At 40.4% G+C, this 10,684-nt stretch overlaps 1 protein-coding gene across 1 annotated transcript; it reads left to right on the forward strand.

The window, feature by feature from the left end:
• Positions 1 to 7,278: 7,278 nt before the first annotated feature.
• LOC139029103 (uncharacterized) lies at positions 7,279 to 10,062 on the forward strand. Its single transcript, XM_070448205.1, is given in 3 exon segments — positions 7,279 to 7,348; positions 9,667 to 9,823; positions 9,825 to 10,062. Coding segments are annotated over 3 exon segments (465 nt in total).
• Positions 10,063 to 10,684: the final 622 nt, after the last annotated feature.

The raw sequence follows: 10,684 nt of genomic DNA on the forward strand, positions 1-10,684 counted from the left end.
ATGCCCATGCTGTTACCGACGCTATAATGGCACACATACAAAGGTGTGTCCTCTATCTCTATGGTTGTTAGCTAGCTAGCCTATTTGGCAGGGCTCTCCAACCCTGTTCCTGGAGAGAGACCCTCCTGTAGGTTTTCACTCCAAACCCAGTTGTGACTAACCTGATTCAACGTGCCAACCAGTCAATCARGCTCCTGAGTGGCACAGCGGTCTAAGGCACTGCATCTCAGTGCAAGAGGTGTCACTACAGTACCTGGTTCAAATCCAGGCTGAATCACATCCAGCCGTGATTGGGAGTACCATAGGGCGACGCACAATTGGCCCAGCGTCGTCCGGTTTGGCCGGTATAGGCCGTCATTGTAAATAAGAATTTGTTCTTAACTGACTTGTCTAGTTAAATAAAGGTTAAATAAATAAATAAAATAATGTTAATTATTAGAATTAGGTGTGCTAGATTAAGGTTGGAGCTAAAACCTACAGGTTGGTAACTCCAGGAACAGGATTGGAGAGCCCTTCAATGGTGTACCATCACTGAACAAATGGTTAACGACGTTGACATGTGAGTAGTTTTAGAACGGCCCATGACATGGTTTATGAATGCAAAATGCAGTCCCGGCGATCCGCTACAGGAAGATAAAAATGTAGCGCCAGTAATATGGGTCAGATCTTTTGACCAGGTTGGGATACACCAGGGGTGTCAATCTCATTCCATGGTGTCTGCTGTTTTTTGTTTTTTCCTTTCGACCAAGACAACCAGGTGAGGGGAGTTCCTTACTAATCAGTGACCTTATTTTATCAATCAAGTACAAGGGAGGAGTGAAAATTGGCAGAATGAGTTTGACACGTGGTCTAGAAGGCTGTTTTTGCTGTTGTAATGGTGCAACCATGACGAAAACAAATCTGTGCTTTAGAGCCCTGGGCACAGTGAAAGTATCTGGACAAGAGGAACTTGTTTTTGTAGAACAACCAATCAAATACTAAATTGATAATCTGCAAACAGATTCAGGGGTGGCCAAGCAAATGCCCAAGCTGAGCATGTTCAAAGAAACATTTCTATTTTTCATGATTGCGTTTTGTAAGTTATTTTCTTAAATTGTTGTAATACTGTTTATATTGTGTTGGAATTGTAAATACTGTGAATGTGACTATGCAGGGCTCCTTTGTAAAATATGCCTTGGTTTCAATGGGATTTTCCTGTTTAAAAAATAAATGTTCTTGAGCAGCCTGGTCTCAGAGCAAAATGTATTATATGTAACTAAAATCTGTGCCACTTCATTTAGTATGCTGTTACGTTGTTTGACCAATAGAGTACCACAGTAAACCTAGTGGTCAAACAGGGAAATTATTCCAATTAGTTTTCCACCATTTTTCTCACAGGGGATTTTAGAAACACTTAATAAGGGCTGTGTTTCAAGTAGGCTTACCCTGGTGTGATGTTTTGATAACTGTGTAAATCTCTCTAGGACATGGTGACGTTTATCAATATAGTCACCTGTATTTATTCCCCAAATGAAATGCTAATGTGGCTATCGTAAAGCACTACAAAGGCCATGATCTGGATGAGACTGCCTTAATTGAGGCAAAGGTAAGAATCTCTGTATTAAGTCTTAGCTAAACATAGTAATTAATAAATTCTTTAAATGGGCAATTCTGTCTTGTGCAAGTTTTAAATTGACACTACATGTTAGCAAAGGTGGCATCTAGAGATGACTTTCAGGGATGTGTAGTTTTGAATGCTTTCTACTTTGATGCTAATTATCTTTTTTAAATCTGAGAGTAAATAGAGGCAAATATATTGATGTCACCTTGTCCGAGAGAAAATTACATCGTTCTCAACACGCCCCGCCAGGGTAAGACTACACAAAACGATTTCCCTGTTGGACCGCTAGGTTATGGGTATTATGACACCACCATTGTGGGGCTATATTTAGTATGATATATTACGTTCGATAAGAGTAGGTTACAAAAATGAAAGTAGGGTGGGTGGTTGGATGGGTTGGTGTATAACTCGAATGTCCAGTAACTCAAAAGTTGTGTGTTCGAATCTCATCCATGGACAACTTTAGCATTTTAGCAACTTTGCAACTACTTAGCATGTTAGCTAACCCWAATGCATAGCTAACATTAGTGACCTAGCTAACATTGCATTAGCAATCTACCCACCTAGCTAACGTTAGTAACAACAAATGGAAATTTGTAACATTATATGTATTGCAATTTGTATCATATTGTATCATATATGTACTATTTGTATTGTACGATGGCTATTACATTAGTAGGCCAGTGTAACATAATTTAACATATCATACTAAATAGAATGGTAAGGATTTGAGTAACGTAACATTTGCTTTGAGACTAGGTTATTGAGAGAGACTCAGATCTTGTGTCCCCAGGACTAATTTCCTCTATCACAGGTCTATGGGGTCAGTCAGTCTGACAGCTCAAAGTCCATCCGGTTCCCACCCCCTTGTTACCTCCAGTGAAGAGCCTGAACCCTTGTTGGGTGACATTACCTCCCCACCGCTCCCCTCCTGGTCCTTCAGTCCAATGGGGAGGTGGAGGACTTCTTTCTGAGGTTGTAGTGATGACTGAGGCTCTCATCTGGCACAGATTCCACCGGGATCTGCAGCAGGTGGGAGCCACCAGTTTGTGCCTCACTCAGAATGTCTCTCTCGGGGTGCATAGGGGATCCACCTGCACAGTGTGACAGCATGGAAGCCTACCAGATAATGAGAAAACAGTCAGTCTGTGAGTGAAATAGGTTTTTAATGTGCTATTGCCTTGACAATGTTTGCAGGAAGACTGACCTGAGCCCATTTTAATCTGTTTATACTTGTATAATTAGCCTAGCAGTAGTAATTGTGTTATGGGTTAGATGGAATTATCTATGTGCATAGTATTTGGGCAGAGGGAAAGTACTGTACGAAGGGAGCCTGTCTGAGGGCCAGAATAATTCCATATATGTTGAATAGGAGCCATGTGTCTAGAGCTGATAGATCATAGTTACTGTTCTATAACACTGTCTAAAATCTTAACTGTTTTATATCATTATATACTCTTAGTATGAATATACAGTTGATATATTCTTAGATTGAAAGTAGTGTTAGGTTTAAGCTCTTTGTGTATGAGAAGTGTAATGTGTACTTCCAATAACTCAAAGCCTCTTCTGACTGATAAGAAGTCCTGTGAAAGGAGGAGTATGTAGGTTCTGGACTCAAGCTGCGCTACCACAACACCAACAGGAGGAACATACTCGGTTGTACTCGGCAAGAGAGTTTGATTGTTTATTCTAGAAATACAAAGGGACTGCACCTAGTCAGAAGATATAAATATATGTGCTTGTGTGACCTGTAGAGGTGCTATGCAGCTGCAACACCCAGTGGTGAATAAATCTACTTTTRGTTTCTCGGAGTCCGTCTGGATTATTGTACCAGAAATTAGAACCGAACACCAATAACTGCCTGGTATTGTGGCAACAAACATTTCATATTCACTAGCTATACACTATTCTGGATAGCCTATTTGGTGAAACATATCAATGGGAGAGGTTAACTACATTTTGCAGTAGCTTGGTGGTAGTTTAACTCAATTCAAATCTAGGTAGTGTTTTCAGTAGTAAATGACGTTGTTTGCCGTGCAGCTAACTACACTACTCTTTTGGCAAAAATAAAATATGGGTGAAGTAGGAAAATCATTTCCTTTTTCAGGCATCAGACCTAAATCTCACTTGAAAATCATTTGTGTGTTTAATAAGCTAAAGTACACATTTTGTTAAATGTGACCCCCAAAGTGAGCTGTCTTGCAATTTGTCATCTATGACATTTCATATGATAATTTTTCACAAAGTAGTGAACTACTTTTTCTAAGTAGCCTATAACTTTAAAAAWATATATCTTTAGTGTAGCTTACCTTCTTCCAGTGTGAAGTAATTAGTAGCTTGGTAAACTATATTTTCAGAGTAGCTTCCCCAATACTACTAATACAGTATAGCAGCATAACATAACATCAATTCAATCTATCCAACTGATGTTGCAATACCCTGTATACAGTACCTAAGAAATACAGATATTTTACTGATTGTTTTATCCTAAAGAGTCCACTAGAGGGTAGGCTAATAAAACTCAAACAGAAACGTGTTGACCGCTCTTTGTCTTGAGTTACCTCCATCATAACGTTAGAAAGCTGGAAATCAAGGTTCCCTGCAGCTTGATTCCATTGGAAAAATAATTCACTGACACACTAAGGGAAGTTACAAGAATGTCAGAGGCTTGTGATTAACAACCATTCAAAGTATTTGGCTTGTAGAGATTGACAGAGTCACTTAAAACCTTTTAAATTTTTTCCTAAAATGACATACCCAAATCTAACTGCCTGTAGCTCAGGGCCTGAAGCAAGGTTATGCATATTCCATATTTGAAAGGAAACACTTTGAAGGTTGTGGAAATGTGAATGGAATGTAGGAGAATATAACATAATAGATCTAGTAAAAGATAATACAAAGAAAAAAACAAGCATTCTTTTGTATTTTTTTGTACCATCATCTTTGAAATGCAAGACAAAATCTATAATGTATTATTCCAGCCCAGGTGCAATTTAGATTTTGGCCACTAGATGGCAGGAGGGTATTTTAAACGTTTTAGACTGATCCAATGAACCATTGCATTTCTGTTCAAAATGTTGTGTTAAGACTGCCCAAATGTGCCTAATTTGTTTACTAATAACTTTTCATGTTCAAAATTGTGCACTCTCAAACAATAGCATGGTATTCTTTCACTGTAATAGCTACTGTAAATTGGACAGTGCAGTTAGATTAATGTTTTGTGCAAGCGTCAGGGCTCTTAACAAAACTGCCCTGGTCAGAAGATACTATATAGGGCTTACAGTTGCATCACAAATCACCTAGCAACTGCAGCAGGCGCCATGTTGGAAGACCAGTCAGTCTAGAAGTCCCCCAATCATCCACGTGGCTGGCTGCATTTTGCTATCACCGGAAACTTCACGAAGATTGAGCATTCTTTTGTTTTTCTAAGGACCCAGAAAATGGAGGCAGTGGGAAAACCTATTCAATATCACCAGCTAGATAACTTCATATTAGCTATTTGGCTACCTATCTTGATGTATTTATTGTTGTAACTCAAAATGCATTTGTAGCTAGGTAGCTAGCTAGCTAACAGCCATGGAAGAGGGTGAAAGGATTAGCCAGAAGTTCCAGCTGTCAGAGAAGGGAGAGTAGGCTACTCTGGATAGGACAGGTAACTTTGTGGGAGGACATTATTAAAATATTCTCCAGTTCCAGTCCCTAGAGCGGMAAACTGAGGACATAGAGCCATAGCAACATCATATTCAGTGCTGTTTCATTTGAGTATAATGAAGCCTGTGTCTTTGTAATGTTTTCTGTCCTTAGATACAGAGAGCTATAAAACCCTGTCTGCAGATGAAGAGGTCCCAATGAATGTCCCAACAGAATAAGGGTACATCCTTGTATACCATGGATTATATGTGTACATGTGTTAGCACATGTTGTGAACAAAAATACATTTTAAAAGTCACAATGTATTAACCTATTACAACTGGAGCAGGCCAGCCCTGCTGGGAGTGCGGGCTTCTGTTCCAGCCCAGCATTCAATTTATCAAACCTTAGATAACCCTTTTTTTGTTCACCTGAAATTATGCTTTAATAATAATGGCCTACTTGTTACTAAGATTTCTAACCTTTTCATATGAGTTAGCTTACTTGTACACTTTGAAGTGTTGATTCTTTGAAGTGAAGTGTTTAAATTTGTTTTAATTGTTAACTTGAAACTCTTACTCAAGATGAACTAGTGTCAATGTTGATTAATCACAGCTCACAATCCTACAATAAAGAGGGGAATTGAATCTGTTTCAATAAAGAGGGGAAGGGAATCTGTCTCAATAAAGAGGGGAAGGGAATCTGTCTCAATAAAGAGAGGAAGGGAATCTGTCACTAATTTGTCTGTGTTGTATTCTCAAATTAACATGACCTTTTTGATCAGTCATAAGCTCTCCAATTTTTTTTTTAGGATTATAGCCATGTGAACCCATTTCGCGGATGATAATGGCATGTAACGCCAATGCAGCCATAGGCCTACACTTAGCAGTGGTTGCCAACTCCAGCCCCAGACAAACATGCCTGATTCAACTCATTGAGGTCATGATGATTAGTTATCAAGTTGAGTCAGGTGTGCTTGTCCGGGGCTACAATAAAACTGTCTACTGTTAGAGGTACACGAGGATCGGAGTTGGGAACCACTGGCCTACAGTATGACGACATTAGCCTTATGGGCATTTGCAATGCCCCCCTTGACATTGTGCATCTGAAGCAGAGAATGGCTTAAGTCACACATTGTTTACATGTTGTTGAGCTACAGTATGATATTGTGCCGTGGTGAAGTTTACCCAAGGTACAGATCTAGGATCAGCTTCTCTCGGGCCCTCCCCCAATCTTAACCTTAACTATTAGTGGGAAAATGCAAAATTGACCCAAGATCAGCGCCAAGGGGCAACTTAGCCCGGTCTACACCCACCACACTAGCTAGGTGAGCTTTATTTATCTTGGCCAGTGCGCAGCTAGGCAGGTCCACACAGTACAGGTCCACACAGTACGCCGGACAGACTGCTCTAATTACCTTGGTAACCAGTTTACAATAGTAATAAGGCACCAAAGGGGGTTTGTGGTATATGGCCAATAGACCACGGCTAAGGGCTGTATCCAGGCACTCCACGTTGCGTTGTGCTTAAGAACAGTCCTTATCCGTGTTATATTGGCCAAATGCCACATACGCTCGGCCCTTACCGCTTAAATATGCAGGCTTATGAATGTAATGTATAAATAAAAGTTATTTTTCACCAAAAAATGCACTACACCCCAAACAGCTGTTTTCCCTGTTAATAGGCTATTACTCAATTTCAATTAGGTTTCCATGTCTGGGAAAAGAGGGTGCATTTTCCTGTATCTCTTTTGTAGCCCTACCAGCAGCACTGACTTGTTCTAGGCCTAATACATTCTGACATTTCAGACAAAAGTATAATTTTATCAGATTATTAACATCCTCCTGATGAGCAAGGCACTTAACCCTAATTTGCTCCAGGGGTGCCAGACTACTAACCCTGTAAACAACACATTTCACTGCACCTATCCGGTGTATGTGACAAAAAAACATATTTTAATTTATTTGATTTTATTATTATTGATAATTAAATATACTTTTCAATTGTAATTGAAATGTTGATGAAATTCTTGCTTTTTGCTGTAACGAAATGGCGAAGGCCCTAGAACTGGTTGTCATGCTAAATCCTACAGACCTGACTGGTGTCCTTTTCATCCCATGTACAGGAAACTTGCCCTTTCTGACTCCATTACTCCATTGGAGGTATTGAATCTTCCTTTTGATTAGCTGAGGGTAATTGGCCAAAGCATGAAATGCTCCAAATAAAAACAATTTATCCTTTTGGAAACCTTAAACACTCAACTTAATTATCATTCAAAAATAACTTTATGAATACAAAATATACATGTACTGTAAACTGTAAACTGTAGTTATTGTTATTTAATTTTTTTGATTTTATACTGAACAAAAATATAAACGCAACATGCAACAATTTTATTGATTTTACTGAGTTACAGTTCATATGAGGAAATCAGTCAATTGAAATTAATTCAGGTTCAGGTCTGCGGTTGTGAGGCCGGTTGGACGTACCGCTAAATTTTCTAAAACGACGTCGGAGGCGGCTTATGGTAGAGAAAGGAACATTAAATTATCTGGCAACAGCACTGGTGGGCATTCCTGCAGTCAGTATGGCAATTGCATGCTCCCTCAAAATTTGAGACATCTGTGGCATTGGGTTGTGTGACAAAACTGCTAATTTTTGAGTGGCCTGTTGTCCCATGTCAGGTGGATGGATTATCTTGACAGGGGAGAAATACTCACTAACAGGGATGTAAACAAATTTGTGCACAGAATTTGAGAGAAATAAGCTTTTTGTGCACATGGAAAATATCTGGGATATTTTATTTCAACTCGTGAAACATGGGACCAACACTTTACATGTTGCGTTTATATTTTTGTTCAGTGAACAATACAAAACATACACATACAAAAGACAAAAGACAACATACWAAAAAATATCAACAACATCACTCCTGCTAAGACCCAACTACTCTCACCCCTATCTCGATGCCTGCACTACTCTTCGCCATGTCCTCAAATTGCACCATTTTGTTCCTCTCTGTTGCCTACGCTTTTTCCATATTTAGATAATGAAGTATATGATTTTTCCATTGTCTTAACGATGGAGGATTGGTCGATTTACAGTTTTTAAGTATACGTTTTTTCAAGATAATTGCCGAGAAGAGTATCGTCCAACCTATCGGGTATCTCACTGCACCCTCGTATAACATCTTGGAATATGCAGACAGATGGATTAAAAGTGAATGTACATTGTAATACTCCTGACAGCTAACTTTCTAACTCTACCTAACTCCATAAATCCTCGGCTTAGTCTGTCTTGCAATCCAAGGCCCTCTTGTGGTTTTCAGTTATTTTGCAGAATTAATATTCTGTCATTACTCAAAGCAACACCTCCAGACAATCAGGTAATTACAGCAGGTATGAGGCTAATATCTGACAATATGTCACCAGGTGGCCTGAAAAATCAAGCCTATGTGGAGAGACACAGGAATGCTACAAGTATATAGATAAATGACTTGATAGATGTACTGTGTGAGTCATCTTTGAGTTCCAGGATGAACTGTTAGTATTTAGTGTTCATTCTGTTGTTGACAGATGTGACCCTGTGCTAACAAGGCTCCGGAGCCAATATACTCCCTTCCATCTGGTCAGGACAGCCTCAAACAGCCAATTGAGCAGCTCAGTCTGGACGGAGCTACAAACATAACAAAGACAGTCTGTGATTGGACGTTCTCTCTTCATTGGCCAAAAACTGCTTAGTTAGGTCCTAAGATTCCCTCAGTCTCTGGCTGGGGAACAGGATCCATTTCATAAAGGGATCAGAGGCACCATCTTGGCCTGACTTCAATGAGGTGTGCCTCCATCTAAATGGATTGTGTGGTCTGTCACCTCCCCGCCCCCCACCACACACATACACACTACACAGATGAGTCCTATCACGCTTGCTGGAGATCGTTGGAGATGTCGAACCTCAGGCACCTTAGTCAGGCTCTGTTGTCCTGCTTGATATGGATGGTGGTGTCCGGCCTCCTCAGGCCAGAGTTTAACTGACATATGTGACTGACCACACCTGTTATACTGTGCTTGTGTCCATGAGTTGGTGGCCTGTGGTGTCATCAACCCAGAGAGTGTACCTGTAAGAACCACCTGTTCTCTGTGCTGCACGGGCAGACAGCTCCAGTTTAGATGGCGCCAATGGCCAATGGCGCAGACTCAAGATGGCGCCGACAGAGAGGGCTGTCTCGCTTCTAGTCCTTAGGAAACTTTGCAGTATTTTTTTATTTTTATGTATTATATCTTACATTGTTAGCCAAGAAAATTATTACAAGTTTTCACTACCTCGCAATAACATTTGCTAACCATGTGTATGTGACCAATAACATTTGCTAACCATGTGTATGTGACCAATAACATTTGCTAACCATGTGTATGTGACCAATAACATTTGATTTGATAGTGCTCCTGGCCGTCTGGTACACGTGCCCGCTCAACGTGGCCCTCCTGCTGAACAACGCAGAGGTGTGGCATCTCACACTGATCAAGTGCAAATCTGTAGGAGACAAGCCAGCCTTCCAGGACTCTTTCACAGTACAGCATCTGCAGAGGCTGACTGTCATACACCTTGTGGCTGTCTGGCCAGACACATGACATCATACTGGGGAGGGACGTGGGTGCACCTTACTACAAAGAGGCCAGGCTAGGGATCATCCACAGCTCAGTGCTGCTGGGAGAATCCAATGTGAAGGCCTATACCATTCAAACCAATATAGACAGCAATGAATCCTCCCTTCCCCAGATCTCTAAAGTCAAGCTACCAGAGACTTCYTGTATATTTGTAACTTTTATATACTAATGCAGATTCCTTTTTTCTCTGCTAACATTGCCAATATATCTAACATTGCCAGTACCTATGTCTGCAACTGTGTGCAATCTTCATAATCASTGTTGACCAAACAGAATGTTTCTCCTTTTGGTCATTTCAATATGATAAGGTCAGGATTCAATCATTGCAGATGGTGTATTTTCACAAGTTCCATCTAGGAGTGGGTTTGATTTGCGCAGCACAATGTCTCACATGGTGCCATTACTTCTTGTTATTTTCACAGTAAGGAAATCAGACAGGGAGACAGCCAAGTGGAAGAAACAGTAGGAAGGGTGGACACAGGGATTGAACCCTGTTGTTACCACTACACCACGGCTCTGCACAGATAGTCCCATTACTTTAAAGACAGTATGTTCTGCCGTTATTCCTCTAAACATCAACAGACTTGAAGATGAGAGGACTGAGTTGTACAACATTGGCTCACTGCCATACATGGACCCTGCTTTCCACTGGTGCCAAAAGTCCTGTTCCCCCAAAGGGAGACATGTATGCAGCCTTCTCTTGTCTCTTTCTGCTTGACACTTCATCTTTCTTCTGGCATCTCTGTTCGGCGAGTTAAGTTTTTCTACCAGTCAAAAACGTGTGCCTGCTG

This window comes from Salvelinus sp. IW2-2015, linkage group LG18 (assembly GCF_002910315.2).
Source record: "Salvelinus sp. IW2-2015 linkage group LG18, ASM291031v2, whole genome shotgun sequence".
NCBI lineage: Eukaryota > Metazoa > Chordata > Actinopteri > Salmoniformes > Salmonidae > Salvelinus > Salvelinus sp. IW2-2015.